Here is a 26748-nt window from a genome sequence, read left to right as displayed (position 1 = left end):
AGTACTTAGAAAAGAGCTATATAAAACTGATGTGTTATTACCTCTGCCAAGGAATGGTGGAGGTTATGTTTTCATCTGGGTCTGTCTGTCTGTCTGTGTTACACCCCGGCCTAGGGGTTTACCAGGGCGAACATAATATGCTCTACTTTTGTCCCCTCCCAGCTCCCAAGCACACATGTCAGTCAAAAAAACTAAAATTCACAGGATTTATTTTTCTCAACAACTAAAGAAGGGTTAGGGGAGGGCACGGTTAAAACAACAAACAAAATATCTTTTTCCAAAGTTCAGAACTAAATTGCCTAGACCAAAATAAATGTAAGAAATAAAATACAGCAGACTAACCTAAACTCCCTAATCAAAAACAGGAGAAAAGGTGAAACAAAAACGCCGACCTCCCCTACCAGAAAAAGGGTCAATTTACAAAAAAACTCTATTTACAACTATATACAAATGAAAGCATGAAGACTGACGATCACACACAGGAACACACGGTTGGAAGCTGGCAGGAGGCAAGAGAGAGAGAATGGCTGGATCCAGAGCCATTTAAAGGGGCGGGGCAATCATGCTCCACCAATCAGCTTCCTGTAAAGCAAACACACAAAAGGGCACAGCACACCTACAGGGCGGGGGGAGAACACACACACTAAACAGAAAACATATATACATATACACAAAAACAGGCAAATTATGACCCAGGGTCATAACAGTCTGTCTGTTTGTTTATTTGTTGTTAGCAAGATAACTCAAAAAGTTATGGACAGATTTGGATGAAATTTTCAGGAAATGTTGATACTGATACAAGGAACAAATGATTACATTTTGGTGGTGACTGGGGGGGGTGATCTGCCTTGGCAGAGGTCTGCGCTCTCTGAGTGCTTTTCGAGTTGTTATTATTATTATTATTATTATTATTATTATTATTATTATAATATTGGGCCGAGGGGGATTAAAATGCACAACACGTTATGTTTTTTTTTCTCCATGACTCTGATTTTAAATGTTCTTCCTCTAAATGTCTCTAATATTTTTCCTGCTCTGACTGTAAATAATAATTTTCTTCCACATCTAAACATCTACTTTCATCACATCTGACTGAGGAAGACAAGTCTTCCATTAAGGAAATATTGATGTTTATAAACTATACTAGCGTGGTGACCTGTGGGAAACTACGTGTTCTAGATGTGGTCGTTTTTATGCTGGGGACAACTGACTTTTGGGAAAAGATGCGAGTCTATGTTTACCTTCGCCAAGGAGGTTATGTTTTCATTGGGGTTTGTCTGTTTGTTTGACTGTTGGCAAGATAACTCAAAAAGTTATGGAAGGATTTTGATGAAGTTTTCAGGAAATGTTGATACTGGCACAAGGAACAAATGATTAAATTTTGGTGGTGATCAGACATGGGGGGTGGGGGTGGGGTGGGGTGGTACTGAGGATCTGCCTTGGCAGAGGTCTGCACTTTTCTGGTTGGTCTATACTTCTTAAATTCCTCTGTCATTTTCAGTTGAATAATGTCTTAGCTGACTTGTCTGTTTCTGCACAGGAAACTTGACACCATGGCAACGTGACCCTATTGTTTATCTGTTGCTAGGTAACCCAATTCAATGATGATTCTATGATTCTGGGCCATGATTGTAAGGCTATTGTATTGAGAATTACTAATATCTCCCATAATATTGGTCCTATTAACTTACTGTTTTCACTAGTCTGTTCACTGACCAAAAATACATAAATATGACAAACTGCAGCCCATTAACGTGTCATTTTAGCCACAGATGTAACCATCAACTTCTCTCCAGATTCATAACCAGCCATGTTTAAAGGAGCAGGAAGTCCCTTTTAGAAGAATTAAAATAACATTAAAGACATTCCCACAATACCTGGAAACCTATCAGACCATGTGGACAGTGTGTGGAACAAAGGGGAATGTTTCTGTGGCTCATGTCCATGTAGTTGTACCAACACAAGAAAGAAAGTCTGACTTATAATAACTGTAGGTCATTATTGAAGTGAGGAAGATGTTCTCAGATCTGGTTTAATACATCCTGTGGTGGCATTTTTGTTTTCATTTGGGATTAAATCAGATGTTTGAGTGTGAAGTCAATGAATCACAGTAAATACTTTTCTCTAATGTGTAAATCAGTTTTCAGTGTCAGTAACAGAATTTGAGACATTCTGATGCCTTTGTTAGTTTCCTTTATCATCTGTTTAGTTGCATATTGTACATCATATTCATCATGTTATGTTGCATTACATCTTTTTATGTTTATTGTTAGATTAGATTAAAGATGAGAACTTTGTCGTCCTGAACGGGAGGCAAGGGGTATTGTTTTTGGTTTGTTTGTGTTTGTTTGTTTGTTTGTTTACACTTTAGCAGCAAAACTATTGGTTGAATTACCAGTGACCCAGAATACATGATTCCATTTTGGGAAAGTAGGTCAAAGTTAAATTTTTTTAGGCATTTTTAAAATCTTTTTTTCTCCCCTTTACTTATAATGGGCGAAATTTCACGTGTCTATAAAAAACATGTATTTTGTTTCAATTTACTTCAAACTTGTCTCATATATAGAAGCAGTTGATATGACATCAGCACACGCATAGACATGATGACATCAGCTGGATCCATGACCAAATAAGATGCAATAAATGTGAGGGGCGGAGTTTGTTGTGCCTGAAAATGTTCCTTTTGAGCAAATGGTTGAATTTTTATGAATATTTTAAATAAATCCTACATTCAGAGCGCTCACCACAGACACGTCAGGGGTTAAAGGGTTAAATATCTAATGAAATTTTTATGTGGTTCATATAAAAGTGTTGTATGGTTAAGTAAAGTTCACACTTCTACGCCAAAATAGTAAATTCCATCCAGAGCACATCGATACTCATGTCAACTTGTTATTCCTTCTGTTCAGTAGTTCACAGTTTTGTTTTGTTTTTTGCTATTTTTACATAAAGTTGGTTCATGCCTCACAGCGCAGTCACCACAACAGCCCAACACATTCCTCTAACACAACCACGACGATGGGAAAAAGACTTTTTATTTGCTGTGTTATGTCAGGGCCATGCCAGCTGAGACTCTGGCAGCCGTAAAGAGGGTCTGGTATAAAAACAGAATCCACGTCATCCGAAACTGGACCTGGAAACTGTGTGTGTGTGTGTGTGTGTGTGTGTGTGTGATGACGATGACGCCGCTGAAGAAAAAACCTCTCCAAATTGCTCCTTTTTTAGCCACAGTCTCCCGAACCCCATCTCTGCTCCACTTCTCCTCTTCTTCTCTCATTCTTTCCATACCTCCATGCAGTCGTTCTTTCCATACTCTAATCCCCGAAACGCCACATTCTGCTTCATGTAGGTTTATATGGAAACTGAGCTGCTCTGGGATCAGCTCACTGTAAAGCTGACTCTACCTGCCGTCTGTCACTTTAACATCACGTTCAGAACAAACTAGAACCGTTTTATTTCAACAGGCTGAAATCACAAACTTACCTGGAGGTGCAGTAGACGACTTTAAAACCTCAGCTGGACCAAGAAAAAACCTTTAACTGTGAAAAGGGAAGAAATATCAGGAAGAGAAAACAGAAAAACAGTAAAATAATATAACATGCTGGTGAACTCACTTAACCACAGATGATGCAGGTTATTGATTGTATAATAGTTTCTACTTTAAATCTTCCATCATAGCTTTTGTTTTCAAGGTAATTTTTCACTTATGTTTTGAATTATTCTACTGTGTAGTAACTAATGCCCAAAACGAGATAGTTATCTAATGGCATGTACGTCCAGAGGGGCAGGGACCAGTCGGACGTACTCCAGTGAACACCGGTAGTTCGTAGGGTCTATATCCTTCATATCTGTAATCTTCTCCAAATACCTTTGCTTAGCAGTCGCGTACAGGTTCTCTATACGGATCCCTTGCTTTCACCATCGCCTTATCCAATTTTTCCCCATCTTAAATCTTGATTCATACAACTCTTTCCTGCACGTCGGTACTATGCTGTTGCCAATAGCAACTAATGGCTTGTAAATTCAAAATGGCGCAGCCTTCCAGATATGTCATGTGATATGACATATTTCCTCATTCCTAATTCCATCAGGACCTCTTTTGTGCATGTGGGTCACTTCAGGGTCGCATTCAGTTCAGACTCAAAACTGATAGAAGTGGCATTTAATATAGAATATGAACAAGCACATAAAAAAAATCAGAATTGAGCATTAAGGCCTGCAGTGTGAACCTAGCAATAATGCACAATTGGGGTTTTTGGGTGAAATCTGATTTTTTTCCTGTGTTGGCTCATGTTCTACATTAAATGCGACTTCTGTCAGTTTTGAGTCTGAACTGAATGTGACCCTGAAGTGACCCACATGAACTAAAGAGGTCCTGACGGAATACGTGACCACGCAGACACAAACTGAGTTTACAGAAGGAAATACGTTTTTCCTCATTTCCTCCTCCTGGGACGAACAACTGTGACGTTTGTCGCATTTCAATGACGTGAAGGTCGGATAAATATGTTCTGGCTGTTCAGACTGAAGTCGCATTGGAAAATATCAGATCTGTATCAGATTTAGGACCACATATGAAAGTGGTCTGGGTCAGATTTAGGACCACATATGAAAGTGGTCTGGGTCAGATTAGTGCTGTTCAAACTGTCTGTAACAGATCAGATACAGGTCACATATGGTTAGCGATGGGAATCGATAAGAATTTAACGATTCTGATTCCATTTTTGATTTTATTTATTCATCTGATTCTCTTATCGATTCTCTTTGGGTGAGGAAATAAAAGAGTACAAACAGGTTTGTTTGCATTAACTGTCTTTTATATTTCCATCTGCACAGAACATATACCATATACAGTATGAACAAATAATAGTAACAGATGACACTGGGCCTGGTTCGGGGGGGCGTGGACAGTGAAACTGAAACTGAAGACACTTTACTAATTCCTCTATGTCTCCCGTTGTTGTGCACCTCATTTCCTTTTTCCCTACCTTCAGAATCTTTTATTTAAGGGGGCAGGACGTTTGTTGCTTGCACCAGAACCGGTGCTCGCTCTGCCACTAGATTCACAAGCATCGTTAAGTAGCGTATCAAATACAAGACATTCCTGTAAATGAATCACATGCTGAGGACAAATGTTGGAGCAGATTGGAACAAATGGAAGCTTTGACAGTGTTCCAGTGGACCTGGTGTCATCTGTTTAGACCGTTTCTGCCTCAACACCATGTTGGCTATGCTCTGACCAAAACAATGCAGCGTGCGTGTGATGTCATCATGCATGTGCAACAAAGGTGGAATTGATAAACAGAATCGGTAAGCAGGCAAACGATTCCAAGGAATCGAGCTACTAGGAACTGGTTCTCGATTCCCATCCCTACATATGGGTGAAAAAATCCGATTGGACCACATTTACCTTCAGTCTGAACGGAGCCTTAGAGTGGAGGGTCCAGACACTGGTGCATATAAGGGTTAAACTGGTTTTACTGGTTTTCCTGCTCACATTCACTGTATATTTAAAGGTTAAAATGTCCCTCTGAGGTCTGCTCTGGTCCCACACAGTAGGACCCACTTCTCTCTCTCTGGTTTTCCCATGAGCCCTCACTGTCTCTGTCTGTCTGATTTTTCCACAGAAAAGGAAAGAAGCCCATCCTGATCCTGAGGACTCAGCTCTCCGTCCGGGTTCACTCCATCCTCGGTAATTACCCCCCTCTTTTTTTCCTCTTTCCCCCTCTTTTCCTTTCTTTTTTTTTGTTTTTCCAGACCTTCCTCCTCCTCATCCTCTCATCAGAGTGATGACTCAGGGGAAAGTCACTGTCAGTAGACACGTTTCCTCCTTCATCCAGCTCTACTTTCCCTCAGTGACGTCTTTCTCTGAGTCTGAGTCCAGGAGATTTCCTCTGAACCGGAGTCTCCTCCTCAGACTCTCAGTTATTTAGGGGAGGATTCAAACGCTCATAAAACTTTGCACTAACACACATGACATTAGTGACTCAGATCGACCTTCACTTTCCAAATAAATCATTATAGACTGTAGAGGCTCCTGCAAATAAACCCACTGACACATGGAAGAACCTGGTGTTTTTTACACCTGTTTTTAGCCTCGCAGCTGATGTGTAGTCAAATCAACTTTATAAATAATAATAATAATAATAATGATGATAATGGTGATTTATTTATTCATTTCAAACATGCAAAGAAACAAAATAAAACAAAGCAAAGCAAAATAAAACAAAATAACATTTAAATGAACAGAATCTATCTTCAAGTACGTGCAAGTCTGAATGTGCATGGTCGAAAAGGAGTAGGAAGAAGAATAAACTTATTTAATCCAACCCTTCAAGTGCTTTTACACCTTTATCACTAACTTAATATATGAATCAAGCAATACATTTTTCCTAGTTTCAGCATTCAACCACAACTAATACATAATGTAGTAATTGAATTATACACAACAATATGATCATGGCAGTACAGTACATAATAATAATAATGATAATAATAATAATAGAGTTTATACATATTTCACCTTTTGCTGAAAGATTTCAAAATGTGCTTTAATAAAATCAGAACTAAAATACAAAGGCAAAAACAAAACCCACACAGCTACAGAGGCATACAAAAATAAAAGCAAATGGTCATTAAACCCATCAATCAAAGAAGTGCTGTACACAGACATAAAAACAAATAAAACACATAAAAAAATGAATAAAACCAATAAAAGTAAGTGTACATTAGAACAGGGGCGGCCAACCCTGGTCCTGCAGAGCCACTATCCTGCATGTTTTAGATGCATCTACCACTGAATTAACATTTCCCATAATTTCTCATAACAGGGTGGAACTTTAAGGGTGAGACACACAGTTGTAACATGTTTAAAATCAAAAAAAGTAAGGTGACAGTGGCAGTTGAAGCTTACTTCAGTTTCCATAGTTGAATTCCCACCAAAAACAAATGATGTCACTTCTTGTAAATGGTTTTTATTGAATTGTATTGTTTTTTTTAAGGCAGTTAAACACATTATAACAGGGTGGAAAATTACTACTGGGACATGTACAATATGAAGAAAATAGTAAATAAGAAATATAGTTTCACCAGATTCAATTACATTATAAAACTAGAAAAGCACTTGGAGAGCACAGACCTCTGCCAAGGCAGATCAGTCCCCCCACCCCCACCCCCATCACCACCAAAATTTTATCATTTGTTCCTTGTGCCAGTATCAACATTTCCTGAAAATTTCATCCAAATCTATCAATAACTTTTTGAGTTATCTTGCTAACAGACAGACAGACAGACAAAACACAATGAAAACATAACCTCTGCCGTTACACTTGTCGGAGGTAATAAAGTTTAGTCTAGTCTATAAAATTATTTTTTAAAAAAAGTTTTATAATTTTATGACTTCTACTTCCGGAGGAAGTTGGTTCCATGGCACTGTGGGACGCAAGGAAACTGAGCATGTGTGTGTCACCAAAAGGTGTGTAAAATACAGAATAATATTTGAAATGCATTTCATTTATGTTTAAGTCAGTGGTTCCAACCTTTTTTGGCTCGTGACCCCATTTTAACATCACAAATTTCTGGCGACCCCAGACATTCAAAACACAGACTTTTTTTTTTTTTTTGCTGAAATTAATTTGTTTTTGATCATGTAGTAGTTTTCAATCCGATGCTTCAAATAAACATTAATTTTAGAGGACATTTAGTCTATATAATGTATATTCTGGACGGAGGCAGAAAAGCCAGGTGTAGATTACTGCACAAAGGGAGAATTGGATTTTCCTTGGTCAGGATATGTACAGTCAGTCCAGCTTGGATTTACAAGGCTGACAATTAATACTGAACAAACAAGAACTCAAACTATGAATTATGAAAGAGCTGCAGCATCTGAAACTGACCACAATGAACATTTGACAGATAAACAGAACCACAGTGCTTCAGTTTCAACTTCAGTGTTTGTCATGTCTTTTATGTATGTGATTGTCTCTTTCAACTCACCATATATTTTTTATTAGTAACTTTTTACTTTTATCAATTACTAGAACTTTCAGGGGACCCCATTTGAATTCCATGCGACCCCATGTGGGGTCCCGACCCCAAGGTTGAAAAACACTGGTTTAAGTGATGGCGAACACTTAAACACACAATTAAATTACTTTGTTGTAAATATTTGGCACGTTTTAGAAAAAATCAGGGAAAGTGAAACATGGACATGAAATGTTGCTACAAAAATAGAATCCCCCACATACAGGCTGTATAGGATATAATTAGGTAAGGTAATTAATGCAGACTTAAACTGTACCTTTTATTGCAGACACTAAGTTCTTACTATAAACACTGACATAAACTTGCTAAACTTGTGTTGGTGATATTAATTCTTCTACGTGCAGCGTTCTGTAAAATACTGCCTCTGAGTCTGAATGTTTTCATGATTTCATTCTTGTTTCATTATTTTAAGCTGATGTCTTAAAAATGTTCCAAACATTACATTATCCCCATAAAATGAAGGGTTCTGGTGTTTGACTAAACTTGGCTGGGCTCCATTTGACCTGATGCCCTCTGTATAAACACACTCTGACTGCATTACATCAGTAGGAAGACGCCAAACAAAGGGTTTGAAAACAGAAGGTGAGGAGTCGGACCAGAACTGAGCTCAGATATGCACATATTCAGATTAATGTTCATAACCATCTGAGATTTAAACAGACTTTCCACTGCTTCTGCTGTTGCTGCAACCATTCTGCCAAATGTCTGAACAACAACAAACGGTTAAACATGGCTAATGCTGATCTTCCTCTGATATTCCTGTGTATGCAGCATATAGATCATAAGTTAAAATTAGTTTCTTGTCCAGTTTTCCCCGTGTTTGCAGGTGTTCCTCCCTCATTCATTCCTTCATTCTTTCAACAAATTCTAGAAAAAGTCAGCTTTATATTTGTTCATGTCCAAAAACCTGATAATACACCTTTATATTTTTTACAGTGTGTGAGCTGACGGTAAATAAGGGCTGTGTGTTGCAACCTGCAGTAAAACCTGCAAATGAGATGCATATGTTTCATACCTATGTCCAAAGAATCCTAATATCAAAACTGGAATGATGTTGGTATCCCAAATGTCTTATTTAGTTCAGTTGATTCAAACCTGTCAAGCTGAGAATATTGTCATCAATAGCCTCATAGCATCATGAAGTCATCCGCTATGGACTAAAGTCTGTGGACCCGTTGAATCCAGGTGTTTCTGTTCTAACAGGGGTCCGGGATCCAAAACAATAATGACTAATGTCAGAATATTTGACTGAATTTATATCAACATTGATTTATTTATTTATTTATTTTTTTAAACCATGACTATGATTTAAATGTTGTACCTCTAAATTTTTTTGGAAAAAAAATTTTTCTTGCTCTTTCATGATAACCCAAAAAACAGCCAAAAATTACCCCAAAACCACCTATATATCACCCAAAAACCACCCAAAAATTGCCCAAAAACCAGTTAATAGTGACCCAAAAACCACCCAAATATCACCCAATAATCACCCAAAAACTACCTAAATACTACCCAAAAATTACCCAAAAACCACCCAAATATCACTCAATAATCACCCAATAATCACCCCAAAAACCACCCAAAAATGACCCAAAAACCACCCAAATATCACCCAAAAACTACCCAAAAATCACATATATATCACCCCAAAAACCACCCAAATATCACTCAATAATCACCCAAATACCACCCAAAAACTACCCAAAAATCACATATATATCACCCCAAATATCACCCAATAATCATTCAGTCATCCAAAAACCACCCAAATATCACCCCACAACCACCATAAAATACCCAAAAAACACATAATAATTACCCCAAAACCACCCACATTTTGTTCTCCCTGACTGATTTTAAATGTTCTTCCTCTAAATGTCTCTAATATTTTTCCTGCTCTGACTGTAAATAATAATTTCCATCTACTGTCATCACATCTGACTGAGGAAGAAAAATCTACCATTAAACTACAGTGAAATATTGATGTTTCTAAACTATATGGACATAAATATGTGGACACATCATGTCTCGAGCTGTCAGATGTCCTGTTCATGAGGATTTGAGATAAAAACATCAGTATTAATAATCAATAGGATATTTATCCCATAATATAAAACTATATTCTGACCTTAGCTTGGATAAGGTGTAATTGTGAATATCAGTGGACTATTGTTGCACATTTGAACACATTCATTACTCAGATGATTTATTCTGTGTAATTATTACATTCTTCTGTTGCTTGTACATGTATTTTTCCTTCTTCAGGTGTATGTAGTAACTCCTCTTCCAGTCAAACCTTTCAACACATGCAGAGTCGTTCCAGAATCATGAAAACTCTGCCCTGAGGCTTTTTTTGTTTTATTGCAGAACTCTGATTTCTATGGAAAATGGGTCAGACAGTTGAAGACAGTCCATCTCTGATTTTATTTAGTTTTTCATTCATGTCTGAATCGGTCTCACTCATCGTTCTGACTGATCCTCGTCATTCACTTTTCAGGCGTAGAACATTAACACGTAGCTCGTTAACAGGAACTCATTAGTAAACAGATTTTGTGGCGTCCTCAGTCATGGGATGGTGTTTGTCGTCATTTGGTTAAATCATCTCCTGAGGCTCTAACAGTTTTCTGGCGTCATTTTTCTGCATAAATGCGCTCTTCTGTTCTCTGGTTTTAATGTGGTCACTTGGTTTCATTCAGGCTGTGAATAAACACGACTGCAGCGCCTTTATTATGGACGGGACGAAACTGTTCTCACATGTGTCGCCTTTTTAGGAAGGTGTTGAGGAGACGTATGAACGGAAAAGTGTTATTATTTATCGGCTGTGTCCTCTGTGTTTAAGACTGAAGGCTCCTACTCAGGAACTGCTTTCATTTCCCACATCATTATTTGTTTTGTATTTATTAGGATTTAATTATTAGGATGATGATAGTTGTTATTGTTGTTGTTCTTCTTCATCTTCATCTTCTTCTTCTTCTTATGATTTGTACTTATTATGTATATTTGTTCAATTACCCCACCCAAAGAGGAGGCGAGGGCTATTGTTTTGGGTTTGTTTGTTTGTTTGTTTGTTTGTTTACACTTTAGCAGTAAAACTATTGGTTGAATTCATACCAAATTTGGTTTATAGATTAGCAGTGACCCAGAATAGATGTGAAATTACATTTTGGGTCAAAGTAGGTCAAAGTTCAAATTTTTTTCAGAATTTTTAAAATCAATTATGGCGATCTTTTCCATATACTGTTTTCTCGTGTTTGTTTGGAATTTGTCTTTATAAAGTCCTTTTTTTTCTATTTTACTGACTTGCTTCAACCGTAGACTGAACGGCTTTAGGTTCGCTGGCCGTTCAATATGGCGACGTCTCATTGTTTACGTCCCAGAATGCACTGCACAGTGATGTCTGTTGCCAAGCTCTACAGCAGTGTTTTAAACCTTGGGGTCAGGACCCCACATGGAGTCGCCTGGAATTTATAGTAATTGATAAAAAGAAAAAGAAAGATTTATGTTGATCTGTGTTGAGTTGACAGAGCCAATCCCAGTCCATAGCAGACAAACTGAGTCTGAAACTGCAGCACTGTGGTTCTGTTTATCTGTCAAATGGTCTTTGTGGTCAGTTTCAGATGCTGCAGCTCTTTCATAATTCATAGTTTGAGTTCTTGTTTGTTCAGTATTAATTGTCAGCCTTGTAAATCCAAGCTGGACTGACTGTACATATCCTGACCAAGGAAAATCCAATTCTCCCTTTGTGCAGTAATCTACACCTGGCTTTACTGCCTCCGTCCACAATAATATACATTATATAGACTAAATGTCATCTAAAATTAACCTGTATTTGAAACATACACTGTAAAAAAAAAAAAAAAAAAAACAGGAAAAAAACGGTATTATTCCGGCAGCAGGGGTGCTGAAAAAATACTGTTAAATAACGGAAAATAACCATCTCATAAAAATACGGTAATTTTCCATAATTAAAATACAGTTTTTTGCCCTAACTTTACATGAGATTTTGTATATTTTTTGGACTTTTTAATGTTTAATAAAGAATATTTTCATGTATTGAAACAATCAAATTACCTATAAATATATTTATATAAATAATTTTCAATGAGACTAAGTTGTACAATCCACTGATTAAAAACTGTATTTGGACAGTTTATCAGTGCTTATACATGTTATACATTCACAAAAATACATTTATTCAACATTTTTGTTGTGAAACCTCCTGTAATTACACAAGATATTTGTCAATTAACAAACAAGTCTTGTTAAACCTACAGAACAAATACTTCTTTAACAGTTAACTGTCAGTAATTTTATCTCGTTTTATTTTTTATTTTTTTTGACAGTATTAAACTTTAAATTAACATTTTAATCTCAAATAGAATTGTCAGTAATTTTATCTCGTTTTATTTTATTTTTTTTGACAGTATTAAACTTTAAATTAACATTTTAATCTCAGAAATAGAAAAGAAACATTTATGAAATTATGATACATTTGCAAATGTATTTTAACTGTATTTTTCTGTGAAAAAAGACAAAATTTCTTTTAAAAAACTGAAATTTTATGGTTATTCACAGTTAGTTGTTTTGTGTTATTTTACATTTGACATGTGAAATCACAGTCTGTTTTTGTAATTTCATTGATATTTTCCTGTATCTTAAAAATACAGGAAAAATCTGTAAAATAAACAGTGAAAATTCTGTTAAATTGCAGATTTTTTTTTTACAGTGTAGTATAGAAAACTATTACAGGATCAAAAGCAAATTAATTTTAGCAACAAAAAAAAAAGTCTCAGTTTTGAATGTCTGGGGTCGACAGAAATTTGTGATGTTAAAGTGGAGTCAGGAGTAAAAAAAGGTTGGAACCACTGAACTATAGTCATGTTGTACAGTGCTGACCCGGATTGGTTCCTTATTTGAGCTCTTATTGTGAAAGTGCTTGTTTCCAGTTCACCTTTATTTTGAAGGAGCTGTTGTTGGTCGTGTTCGTTGACTCTGAGCAGATATTTGGCGTCGGCTTGTGTTCAGTCTTATCTCTTATCTGTGCCCTGTTGTTTGTGTTGGTTCTTTAAGGTGCTTTCCTCCCCCTTAGACGCTTCACTGCTGTTTTTCTGCTGTTTTTCTGTTCTTTCTTTCTTTCTGTTTTTCTGCTGTTTTTCTGTTCTTTCACTTCTGTTGCTTCAGAACAATCTGAACCGTTTCCTTGTTGCTGTTTTTGATCCCAGCAGAACAAACCTCCAGTTTGGTTTGGGGTTTTTTATTTTTGGCGTTTTTGGCCTTAAAAGATGGTGCTGTGCTGCTGTGGTGTTTCTGTTCATAACAGCTGAACACAGTCATGTTGGAAAAGTCTGCAGGACGACCACAGAACCTTCACATGTTCATGTATTTGAGTTTTTAGCATGAATTTAAATCAGCATTTCTGCTTCACTTCAGTCCAGTTGGTTTTCATAGGACATGTTATGAGCTGTTGTTAGGTTAGATTAGATTAGATTAAGATAAAATATTCCTTTATTAGTCACATAAGGGGAAATTCCAGATTTCCAGCAGCAAAGCACACAAAAAAGAGCAAAATCCAAAATAAAGACAGATCCAAAAAAACTATAAATATATTTACAGCTGTGCACATGCTGACCAGGCCACAGGCTGGATAGGGGACATACTCATACGCAGAGGTCGCACTAAACATTTTTATTGTCCATCATTTTGATGGACAGGGTCATAAAAATTCCGTCATTTATTCAATTTGGCGGCCCTTAATAGATTACTTTAATGTTAAGTAAACAGACCTCCTCCCATTTTTTTTTTTTTTTTTCTTTTTTCCGTGTATGTGTACATGTGAGTGCGGGTGTAATGTTCTTGTTCTGACATATATTGGAGACTATATAAGACTTTTTTTATATTGTCATTGTTCTAATTTCAATAGAGTTAAAAAAAAAAAATCCATCATAACACATTATTATCCGTCATTTCAAATAAAAATTTTTCGTAATGATAACACTGGGTTCCAAAAAAATGTTTTTTGCAAGTTGTCTAGGTTTTTTCAACTGAATTAGGACCATTTTGCACCGCTAAATCCAAAAATGACATCTGTTTTTCTCAATCAGGTCTGGTTTTTTTTGCTAATTTGATTTTGAAAAATTTGATCTTCTCACAAAATTCATTACATTTTTGTGACTTTATCAGTTGATTTTTTTATATAGTTCTCACCCAAAATAGGTTTTAAGAGGAAAAAAAATCATTTTCTAACAGGATACCTGTTAGGTACAATGGTGTATTCACCGCAGATGTAGCAGAATACGTCAGGCTTATTTTTGCAAGATCTTCTAGTCGAAGCCATTTCATTCACCTGTAATATTAAAAAAAACATTCATCATAAATTGGCAAAAGTAAAATCTTCAGAACTCGTTTATTGCAAGAAATATGGAAGAATTTAGTATCATATGTTGTGAAAATGCCCATAAATGTAAGCAAAAATGTTAAAAAGCCAATATGTAGCATAGCTCAGAACGTTGACCTGATTGAGCAAAATTAATGTGATTTTTGGATTCAGCACACCAAAATTATCCTAAATCAGCTCAAAAAAACTTAAACAATAAATTTGATGTTGACCAGTGTAATGAGACATATTTAGTGGTATCTAATGTTCAAAAACATCTCACCGATGCAGCAGCTGTAGTTGCTGATAGCTGATAAACCAGCGTGTTGTCATGACTCACATTAATATACACACCACTTTTAACCCTTTCATGCACAGTGGTCACTACAGTGGACAGTTATTCTACAGCTGTTCTCTTGTATATTCATGGATTTTATTGTTTTAGTTCCATGTCAGCCGACACAGTGGACGCTCATGCATCATCCCATACACTGACACTCATACTATTACTGTAACTTTACTGTTCTAGATAAACCTGATCTGCAGTAACATGTTTGAGTGTAAATCAAGTGGTTGTTATTGTAATTAGTCCGTAATTCACAGTTTTTGTAAAAAGTTGTGTTTTTTTGCATATTATCTCCATGAAGTGAGTAATGACTGGTATTAGAGTGTTAAAACGTAAGAAAACATCAGATTAGCAGCGTTAAAAATAAATGTCTGGTAAAGGTTCATACTGTCTTCCACATATACAGGGTGGGGAAGCAAAATTTACAATGAACATTTAGTTGTTTTTCTCAGCAGGCACTACATCAGTTGTTTTGAAACCAAACATATATTGATGTCATAATCATACCTAACACTATTATCCATACCTTCTCAGAAACTTTTGCCCATATGAGTAATCAGGAAAGCAAACGTCAAAGAGTGTGTGATTTGCTGAATGCACTCGTCACACCAAAGGAGATTTCAAAAATAGTTGGAGTGTCCATAAAGACTGTTTATAATGGAAAGAAGAGAATGACTATGAGCAAAACTATTAGGAGAAAGTCTGGAAGATACTATTAAAGAAGAATGGGAGAAGTTGTCACCCGAATATTTGAGGAACACTTGCGCAAGTTTCAGGAAGCGTGTGAAGGCAGTTATTGAGAAAGAAGGAGGACACATAGAATAAAAACATTTTCTATTATGTACATTTTCTTGTGGCAAATAAATTCTCATGACTTTCAATAAACTAATTGGTCATACAATGTCTTTCAATCCCTGCCTCAAAATATTGTAAATTTTGCTTCCCCACGCTGTAATTATTGTAGGTAATTCATTTATCAGACAAACTAGTAAAGCAGGTAAACAAACAACTACCCCTGTCTGATAAATGAATTACCTACAATAAGCATTAAAAATGTTTTTATTTCATAGTTTTCACACAATATATGAGTAAATATATGTTTCTTTGCTCCAAAAATTAAATCCATGGTGTCCAGCTGAGTGGACATTTTTGCAGCTCCATGAAAAATAGGTTCATAAGAACATTTTCTTCAGGCATGTTTTTTTCATACCTAAAGAGGAATAAAAACATTCAGGAAAAAAATCTTGATTAAGGGTCTCATAATTCATGCAGGAAAGGGTTAATTAGCATGCTGTCTGTACACAAGCTTGTATGTTGACGCCGTGTCAAATACCATGCTCTGAGGGTTGGGGTTAAGTGAACCAGACATCTGGGCGTAAATTGACATGACATCAAATGGTGTAGAAGAGCACACGAAAGGTAGAAAATGTGTATGTATATCACACCAAATGCCGTAAGAACTGGTGTATTACTTACTTGTCCTTCATCCTCCACTGCATCAGTCCCTCTTTTTTCACTGTGTTTATCAGTGCTAACATATTTACTGGGCTTTTCAAAAGAACTAAGGAGACTCGACTGTGTTGTGTTTTACGTTAGCAAAGTAGCGTCTAATATTGGCTAAAGTTGGCTAAACAATGAGAATAGACTTGACCATAACTGATTAGTATGCACACCGACACCAACTGGACAGGGGGGGGGGGTCCTACAGATGAACGGATCAGTAGATGGTTTTAGTCAGTGGTGTATATTTGGGTCTTTATGGGTTAATAGTAGAGCCCAAACGATTTGCTCTAATTATTTTTGTGATTGCATAGTTTGCATTTGAACGTTGTGTAAATTATCTTTGTGAGATAAACAAAGATTTATGCAACTGTTAATCCATCGGTCAACAATTACCTAATATAAGATTATTATATCCTGTGTAGATCACTGTTCTTATTTCATATATCGGCCAATATATCGGTTATCGGCCAATATCGGATATCGGCCGATACATTGGATATCAGCTTTTTTTTAGCCACCAATATCAGCTTTGGCAAAAATGACAAAATCCCATATTGGTCGGGCTGTAGTTAATAGGGTCTTCACTTTCCCATAATTAACATTAAACAATGACAGGTTTGTCTTTTGACTCAGACTAAGAGGAAAGAGCTGCAGAAGGAAGAAGACTGGGTTTATTTTCCAGTTTTTTGTTTTTTTTCCTCCTGATTTCAGCTCCTGCAGCTGCATGAATACTGTCACCAGTGTTATAACCATTTAATCCAAACATTAACAAAGCGAATAGCTTTAATTTAAGGTTCATAAACCAAATCTAAAGCTCTGTCTATTCAGCCTCTTATCATTTCCCCAAGTAAGAAGTGCAAATGTCCATAAATGTGCAGTGGATCCTCCTCTGAGCAGGAAGTGTTGACCTGCAGTTGTTCAGATAAACCATCACTCAAGTCATGGAATACCTTTCCTGGGAAAGTCTCAACTTTTCCCAGAGTTCCTTCTTCCAGGTCCTCCCTCCCTCCCTCCCTCCCTCCCTCCCTCCCTCGCCTGGCATGGCCCCGCCCTTCCTGCTCCAGAGGGGATTTCCCAGCATGCTTCCTCCTCCTTTAAAGCTTCTTTCTGTTTCAGATGATTGAGACATTGTGAGTTTTCCTCTTTCTCCTCCGCCGCCTTCAGGCCTAAACAAACAGGACATTGTGCCAAGTCTGGAGTTGGACCGACATATTCTGCAGCGACGACTGACATGACCTGTGTACAGTCATCAGTCTGCTGAGTCGGACTGTTGTTGTGTTCCTGAACGCACCACATCAGCTTTAACTTTAACCCTTTAACCCCTGACGTGTGTATGGTTAGCGTTTGGAATGTAGGATTTATTTAAAATATTCATATAAATTATAGGAAAATGTAAAATCGTGTTGATAGAATAGACCTTGTTCTTTTCATAGACATCTGAGCATGCTCAGTTCACCCCCCGCCCCCTGTGGAATGGGGGGGGGGGGGGGGGGACACAGAGCAGTGAGTGAGACCGACTCACTATAAAAATAGACGGTTTGAGCTTTATTTTTTTTTACACCATTTTCCTTGTGGGGTTTTTTTTTTTGTTTGTTTTGTTTTTCCTATTGTTTCCAGTGTTGTGATGATTTTCCTTTATTTTTTTTTACTGTTTTTACTGAGTTTTGTCCATGGAACTGCTTTATGGAGTTAAACAGGTGTCAAAAAGCAGATGGACAGATTTAGAAAAAAAGCGACAAAACTAAAACTACTGGGACCAAATTCATATATATTTTTTTTACTTCATTAAAGTTAACTTTTTGCATTTTTTATGTTATTTTTTTATTTTGTAAATATTTTATTCATTTTTTTTTATTTAGTTGCTTATTTTGTTTCTTTTCCTACAATTTTATTTTATTACTTTTTTCTTCAGTGTTTTTCAGTTTGTGTCTTATTTTGTTCATGTTCTTATTTTGTTGGTTATTATTCATTTTTGTTCATTTTATTGATCACTTTGGCTGTTTTTGTTCATTTTGTTGCTTATTTTATTCTTTTTTTTGACTGTAGAACTGCTTTATGGAGTTAAACAGGTGTCAAAAAATAGCTGGACTGATTTATAAAAAAAAGAGCCAAAAGAAAAACTACTGGGACCAAATTCAAATACCTTTTTTTACTTAAGTTAATTTTTTGCATAGTTTGTAGGTTATTTATTTATTTTACTTTATTTTGTTTTTGTTAATTTTGTTGATTTTTCCTACATTTTGCTTTTTATTGTAGTATTTTTTCTTCTATTTTGTTCATCTTATTATTTTGTTGGTTTATTTTTCATTTTTGTTCATTTTATTGATCATTTCAGCTGTTCTTGTTCATTTTGTTGCTTATTTTATTCTTTTTTTTCTGACCGTGTAACTGCTTTATGGAGTTAAAACACACAACTAGTGAATGGGACCGTTATGGACATAGACCTGTAGTTTATTTTTATCCAGATCAGAATGAAGACTTCTTAAATATGTGCCTGGTATCAGTATAAACGATCTGTACGGTTCAGTTTTCTCTTTCACATCTGCACAGAATAAAACCACCTGTGATGCAGAAGATGAAGTCGTAGCAGAAGTGAAAGTGTGTGAACAGACCTCAGACAGGTTCGAGCACAGAGCGGGTTTGAACTCCTGAGTCATGACCTCATCTCACTGACACAGAGGCAGGTCCGAATGGTGCGTTCAGGGGAACTTTAATGTACAGGAAAAGCCACGTCAGGACTGAAACAGTGGGTTCATTGTTACCTTTGGAATATGATGAAATACTTTGTACATTAGTTGTGTGTGCATGGACTCTCATGTTCCACTAATGTGACAATAATAGCCCAGTCTGAATAAAATGACCACATGTAACTACCAAGTTACACCGAGTAACCATGGAAACACTTAGCCTGTGTTTGTTTGGTTGGATTGTGTTACAGGCATAAAGTCAATGACATAAAGTCATTAACAACATGTTTTTAAATTCAACCTCATCCCTTCAGTTCAATTAGATTAAATTAGGTTAGGTTAGATTAGGTTAGGATAGATTAGGTTGGATTAGGTTAGGTTAGGTTAGATTATGTTAGGTTAGATTAGATTGGATTTTGTTAGGTTAGATTAGGTTAGATTAGATTAGGTCACATTAGGTTAGGTTAGATTAGGTTAGATTAGATTAGGTTAGATTAGATTAGATTATGTTAGGTTAGATTAGGTTAGGTTAGATTAGGTCACATTAGGTTAGGTTAGATTAGGTTGGATTAGGTTAGATTAGATGAGGTTAGGTTAGATTAGATTGATTATGTTAGGTTAGTTTAGGTTAGATTAGGTTAGATTAGATGAGGTTAGATTAGATTGATTATGTTAGGTTAGATTAGGTTAGATTAGATTAGATTATGTTAGGTTAGATTAGGTCACATTAGGTTAGGTTACATTAGGTTAGATTAGGTTAGATTAGATTATATTAGATTAGATTATGTTAGGTTAGATTAGGTTAGATTAGGTCACATTAGGTTAGGTTAGATTAGGTTGGATTAGGTTAGATTAGATTGATTATGTTAGGTTAGATTAGATTAGATTAGATTAGATTATGTTAGGTTAGATTAGGTTAGATTAGGTCACATTAGGTTAGGTTAGATTAGGTTAGATTAGATGAGGTTAGATTAGATTGATTATGTTAGGTTAGATTAGGTTAGGTTAGATTAGATTAGATTAGATAAAGTTAGGTTAGATTAGGTTAGGTTAGATTAGATTAGATAAAGTTAGGTTAGATTAGGTTAGATTAGATTAGGTTAGATTAGATTAGATAAAGTTAGGTTAGATTAGATTAGATTAGATTAGATTAGATTAGATTAGATTAGATTAGGTTAGATTAGGTTAGGTTAGATTTTATTGATCCCACAATAGGGAAATTCAACAGTCAAGGCAGCAACAGAATAAAGTGCAAGAAAAAGTGTGCATGCATAAAGATAGTGCAAAAAAAAAACAATCTAAAATTAAAAATAATAATAGTAATAAAAACTGTATTGGCTATTCTGCTGCCTATTTTGGCCAAGACTGAATTGTAAATGAATTGTGAATGAATAAATTGTAATTGTAAATAAATTGTAATTCTTAATCTCAATTGGATGTTTCCTGGTTAAATAAAGGTTAAATAAAAAAAACAAAAAACATTTACAACAGTGGAATAGTTGCAGGGTGGCATGGGATAAATTGGAATATACAGTGTCCATAAAGTCTGTTTAGAATTTAACTAATGTATTAGTTACTAACATCAGTGATGTTTGTGGACACACCAGGAAAATTTTCAGCCTATGCTTTTATTTTTTGTGGTGGTCTTAATTTTAAAGCAAGAGACCTTTCAGGTAAACAGCGCCCCCGCAGTTGAAAAGGTAGATGATTTTTTTTTTCTTATAATGTACAATTTTTTGGGCTGTTGTCTTTTTTTTCTTATAGTGGATAATTTTTTGGGCTATTCTCTTTTTTTTTACAGTGGATAATTTTTTGGGCTGTTCTCTTTTTTTCTTACAGGGGATAATTTTTTGGGGCTGTTCTTATTTTTTTTCTTATAGTGGATAATTTTTTGGGCTGTTCTCTTTTTTTTCTTATAGTGGATAATTTTTTGGGGCTGTTCTTATTTTTTTCTTATAGTGGATAATTTTTTGGGCTGTTCTCTTTTTTTTCTTATAGTGGATAATTTTTTTTCGGCTGTTCTTATTTTTTTTTTTCTTAAAGTGGATAATTTGATTCGGCCATTCTTTTTTTCTGATAGTGGATAATTTTTTGGGCCGTGCTCTTTTTTTTTTTTTTATAGTGGATAATTTTTTGGACTGTTCTCTTTTTTTCTCATAGTGGTTACATTTTTGGGCCGTTCTCGTTTTTTTTTTTTCTTATAGTGGATAATTTTTTGGGCTGTTCTCTTTTTTTTTTTCTTATAATGGATCATATTTTTGGGCTGTTGTTTTTTTTTTTTTCTTATAGTAGATAATTTTTTGGCTGTTCTTTTTTTCTTATAGTGGATCATTTTTTGGGCTGTTCTCTTTTTTTTTTCTTATAGTGGATCATTTTTTGGGCTGTTCTCTTTTTTTTTTCTTATAGTGGATCATTTTTGGGGCTGTTGCACCTCTGGGCCACTGCAGGTAATATATAATAATAATGAATATATCTGTAAATCAACATCATATTTACATTCGTCACTATGTTTATGGAATGACTTCTCATGTCATCTCACGATAATAAATAAACAAATCATCGTATTTGTGATTTAATGGAAAAACTGACATTACACACTTCTGTTTTTTTAATATTTAGTAATATCAGTAAAGTTTTACGCATATGTCCAATGGAAAAGCGACTATAGAAAACATTCACAGACTGAAAAATCAAACCTACTGTTCATGAACATGTTTGTTTGTCATGTCTCAGTTCTTCGTGGACTCGTCTGACCTCTTTAACGAGCTCCTTCGACGTTGATCTTTGACCTGTCAACCTGCTGAGTCAGCGTTCTGACGCGGCGCTGACTGTTTATCCTGTTTTTCTCTGAACTGTGGGAGTGTTTCTGTAGTTCTGAACCAGCGTGGAGCCTCGTCTACATGGTCTTCAGATCAGACGAACTGTGTCGGACAGTTTCCTTTTACATTATTGAAACAACAATAGAACATTAGCGGACACTTCAGGGTCTGTGGGAGTTTGAAGTACTGTCTCAGATGTTTTTATCGTCTATAACAGGTGTCAAAATCATTTTAGTTCAGGTTCCACATTCAGCTCAATTTGATCTCAGATGGGTCGGACCAATAAAATAAAATATCATAAAAGTCTATAAATAATGACCACTCTTTATTTTAGTGTGTTTTAGTGTTATGTTACATTTTGAAAATATTTACAATTACAAACTATCCAAACAAAAAGATGTGAATAATTTGAAAAAATGTACATTTCTTAAGAAAAGTAAGTGCAATTTTAACAAAATTCTTCCTCAACTTATCATTTATACATGTATATTACAGACCAGATCTACAAAGGCCGAAAACATTAATAACAGGTAGAATATTGTTAAAATTACACTTAATTTTCTTTAAACATTTCAGGTTCATGAGCATCTTTGAGTGTCCAAAAAAGCACTATATAACGGTGAAGTATTCTTATTCTTATTCTTATTCTTATTATTATTATTATTATTATTATTATATTTGTTCAGGTTACTCACATTTTGCTATTAAAGGATAGTTTGTTAATGTAAATATTTTCATAATTCAATGTTATTTTTTGCACATTAAAAAAAGAGAATAATCTGTGTTCATACATATTTATATTTGAAAGGACTCTAAATATATTATCACTGCACAAGGACACTGGACCTGGAAACAGTAGGTCAAAGGTCACCTGTGTTCAGTGTTCTACTCCACGACAGGATGCATCCACAGTATAAATGTGGAGCAGATGTGTCAGTGTATTCAACAGATTAACGCCATTACGCTGTTGAATGGACAGACAGACGGACGATTACAATAAAAAAACTGAAAAATGTGAGTTGAACTTGTTGAAGTTGCAGAAGCTGTGGAAGTGCAGTAGTGTTCACTGGAAATGAACTTTGTAGAAGTTTCCAAAAACCTGGTGTTTGGTTCAAAAATGTGCGAAGACGATGACAAAGACACGGTTCTGTCCAAACCTGAAGCAGTGATTCAGTACCAAGTAAAAGCCTCAGGGAAGTATGACAAAAGGGGTGTGTGAGTGAGTGAGTGTGTGTGTGTGTGGGTGTGTGTGTGTGGGTGTGTGTGGGTGTGTGTGTGTGTGTGTGTGTGTGTGTGTGTGAGGGTGTGTGTGGGTGTGTGTGTGTGTGTGTGTGTGAGGGTGTGTGTGAATGTGTATGTATTTCTGTGTGTGTGTGTGTGTGTGTGTATGCGTCTTTCAGTGTGTATTTCTCTGTGTGTACATCTTTCAATGTGTGTTTCTGTGTGTGTGTGTGTGTGTGTGTATATTTCAGTGTGTATTTCTGTTTATATTTCTGTGTGTGTGTGTAAATTTCAGTGTGTGTTTCTGTGTGTGCACGTATTTCTGTGTGTGGTTTTTTTGTGTGTGTGTGTTTCTGTGTGTGTCAGTGTGTATATTTCAGTGTGTATTTCTGTGTCGTGTGTATTACAGTGTGTATTTCAGTGTGTGTGTGTGTATGTATGTATGTATTTCAGGGCATATTTCAGTGTGTGTTTCTGTATGTGTGTGTGTATTTCAGTGTGTGTTTCTGTGTGTGTGTGTATTTCAGTGTGTGTTTCTGTGTGTGTGTGTATTTCAATGTGTGTGTTTCAGTGTGTGTGTGTATTTCAGTGTGTGTTTCTGTGTGCGTGTGTGTATTTCAGTGTGTGTGTTTCAGTGTGTGTGTGTGTTTTTCAGTGTGTGTTTCTGTGTGAGTCAGTGTGTATATTTCAGTGTGTATTTCTGTGTGTGTGTGTGTATTACAGTGTGTGTCTCTGTGTGTGTGCGTTTCAGTGTGTATTTTTTTCAGCGTGTGCGTGTGTGTGTGTATTTCAGTGTGTTTGTGTGTGTGCATGTTTCAGTGTGTATTTTTTTCAGTGTATGTGTGTGTGTGTGTGTGTGTGTGTGTGTGTGTGTGTGTGTGTGTGTGTGTGTGTGTGTGTGTGTGTGTGTTTCTGGCCTCCTGACCCTCTCTGACTGTGTTTCCTTCCATGTTTTGTTGCTGTTTCTCTGGCGCTGACACACATTTGTTGTTCCTATTCCTTCCATCTGCTCCTAAAACTGACCAGGGGCCTTTTGCACAAAACTGGGATAAGGGGTTAAGCCGGGATATGTTGGTTATCCTGGCTCAGCTTATCCAGGAGTTTTGGATTCGTTGAATGCAGCTTAGTCAGTTATCCTGGATGACGGTATCCTAGTTTTGTGCGATAGGTCCCTGTGGACTTTAGATTCCTCTGAAACAGACATAGTCACTGACGTCACATGATCATCCAGGTGACCAAAGGATCTCCCAGAACCATAGTTACCATAGTGATAACGACTTCTGTAGGTTTTAGACTTTTTATCTGTCTGGTGTCGTCTTCTTCAGCAATTTCTTCAAACGTCTTCTCTGACTAAACTACTGTTTGGATTCATTTCATTTTTTTTTTTTTTTTATTTATCTTCCTTTGGACAGAGTCAATACAGTTTGTTCACAGTTTGGAGAAATTTTAACTTTTGAATTTTTTTTAAATGGTTCCAGATATCAGTGTAGTTCCTATTGATCACTGATAGAAGTCATAAATGGACTTATTTTATTCATTTTGTTGATGATTTTGTTTTGTTAATTTTTGTTAATTTTGTAGATTATTCTGGTCAATTTGTTGATTGTTTTGTTCATTTTGTTGATTATTTTGTTCATTTTGCTGATTGCTTTGTTCGTTTTTGTTCATTTTATTGATTACTTTGTAAATTTTTGTTCATTTTGTTGATTTTTTGGTTCATTATGTTCATTTGGTGATGATTTGTTGATTATTTTAGTCATTTTGTTGATTACTTTGTTCATTTTGTTGATTATTTTGTCCATTATGTTAATTTTGTTGATTATTTTGTTTTGTTAATTTTATTGATTATTTTTGTTGATTATTTTGTTCAATTTGTTGATTGTTTTGTTCATTTTGTTGATTATTTTGTTCATGTTTGTTAACTGCAGATTTTTTGTTCATTTTGTTGATTCTTTTGTTTATTTGTTGATTGCTTTGTTCATTTTTGTTCATGTTATTGATTACTTTGTAAATTTTTGTTCATTTTGTTAATTATTTGTTCATTATGTTCATTTTATTAGATGATTTTGTTGATTATTTTATTCATTTTGTTGATTACTTTGTTCATTTTTGTTCATTTTGTTGATGACTGTTGATTATTTTGTTTTGTTCATTTTGTTGATTATTTTTGTTTATTTTGTGGATTTTGTTGATTATTTTGTTTAATTTGTTGATTGTTTTATTCATTATGTTGATTATTTTGTTCATTTTTGTTAATTTTGTGGATTTTTTCTTCATTTTGTTGATTATTTTGTTCAGTTTTGTAAATATTCTAACTGTTCCTTTCCTTCTACTGGTCCATATGTTGATGGTTTAGAACATGTAAATGGTTCCAGATATCAGTCTAGTTCCTATTGATCTCTGATAGAAGTCATATATGGACTGTGATTGGATGAGTTGAGTTCTCCTCCAGTGAAAGTCCCGCCCACTTCTATAGTTAGATTGATGTGCATCCAGACCACAGGACTGGAACATAGAACAGAACCTGACAACCTCACACATTCAGCTGGTTCTGATCCACATAGAACAGACGCTGACGTACAGGGACACTAGGACTATGTTTATGATTATTTCAGGACCTGAACTCTCCAACTGTCATCTTAAACCTATAAATACTCATAACTTTTGCTCTGTTCTGTCTGATTTTGTTTAATTTGCATTTCATAACTGTGGGAAAATGCTCCTGGCTGCTTTGAAATCCTTAATTTTGTGATTACTATGGAACAAAACATGAGAATATTTAGAGCAGTGGCTTGACTTTAATAGATTCAGGAATGTAAATAAACTCTGCTAATGATGCGTTCACTTCCCGTAGACAAATGTCGATCAGTGGAGGTTTCAGATGAGGCGGTCGGACACACAGTGAAGTAACGCAGCAGCTTTATCAGCGGTTCGTCATGTTTGTCAGTGTGAACGCTGACTAACTGTAACTGTCATCTGAGAACGGGACTGAAACGGTGTCAGATTCTGATGTTTTTCACAACATAAAGCTGTTGTTTTTGTGCGACTCCATTAGACGCCTTGGCACTAACAGGAAATACCACTGTGAGTTTATCTGGGTCACTTCCTGTCTCTGCCGGACAAACATGAATCCTTCCACCTCGGTTCCGTTCACTCGATGCACTCGTTACTGTCCTATGGAGAAGGAGGTTTAATGCAGGAAACTTTGAAAAAAGTCAGTTTAACAGTTTTTATTTTATTGTATTTCACTTCATTTTATTTAATTTCATTTTTTATTTTTATTTTATCTTTATTGTCATTCAGCATTGCAGATCCGTGGGATTGACAGTGAAATGAACATTTAAAGAAACACAGACTTTTTAATCCCGGATGGATGTTTATTAAGTTTGTTTTCTGTTTTTTACAACAGTACACAATAACACTTGACGAACATGGTGGTTCAAAGGTTACATTCAGTGAGAGTATGAGTCCACAAGAGTCCATTCACAACTAGGGCTGTAAGAAAATATCAGTTCTGCAATATATCGCGATATTTCATTTCACAATACTGTATCCATATTAAAAAGTACTGTATCAATATTTTTAGGTATTTACTCAAATGCAAATATTGTGGAGGTTCATTTTAGTTTTTTGGTTTTTCTTTTTTGTTCATATTTTATTTTTTATTATTATTTAACACTCATTTATTAAATAATGTTAGTTCCTTTGTTGGGATTGCACAAAAATACTGTTATGATGTTAGTTATGAATTAATAG

At 35.5% G+C, this 26748-nt stretch overlaps 1 protein-coding gene and 1 long non-coding RNA gene across 5 annotated transcripts in view; one reads left to right on the top strand and one right to left on the bottom strand.

Annotated features, from left to right (window-relative positions):
* Positions 1-26748, top strand: part of fhod1 (formin homology 2 domain containing 1) — a 121472-nt gene that overhangs the window by 20205 nt on the left and 74519 nt on the right. For all 4 annotated transcript variants that reach the window (XM_030162110.1, XM_030162101.1, XM_030162093.1 and 1 more), the window contains exon 3: positions 5628-5692. In XM_030162110.1, coding sequence (XP_030017970.1) covers positions 5628-5692 — 65 coding nt within the window. The remainder of the gene's footprint in view (positions 1-5627; positions 5693-26748) is intronic.
* On the bottom strand, positions 6991-18720 carry LOC115438629 (uncharacterized). The gene is made up of 3 exons (XR_003938118.1): positions 18710-18720; positions 8522-8525; positions 6991-7111 (listed from the first exon to the last, which is right to left on the bottom strand). It is a non-coding gene; the product is annotated as an uncharacterized LOC115438629 (long non-coding RNA).

This window comes from Sphaeramia orbicularis, chromosome 3, assembly GCF_902148855.1.
Source record: "Sphaeramia orbicularis chromosome 3, fSphaOr1.1, whole genome shotgun sequence".
NCBI classification, from domain to species: Eukaryota; Metazoa; Chordata; class Actinopteri; order Kurtiformes; family Apogonidae; genus Sphaeramia; species Sphaeramia orbicularis.
This window is presented reverse-complemented; position numbering and strand designations above follow the sequence as displayed.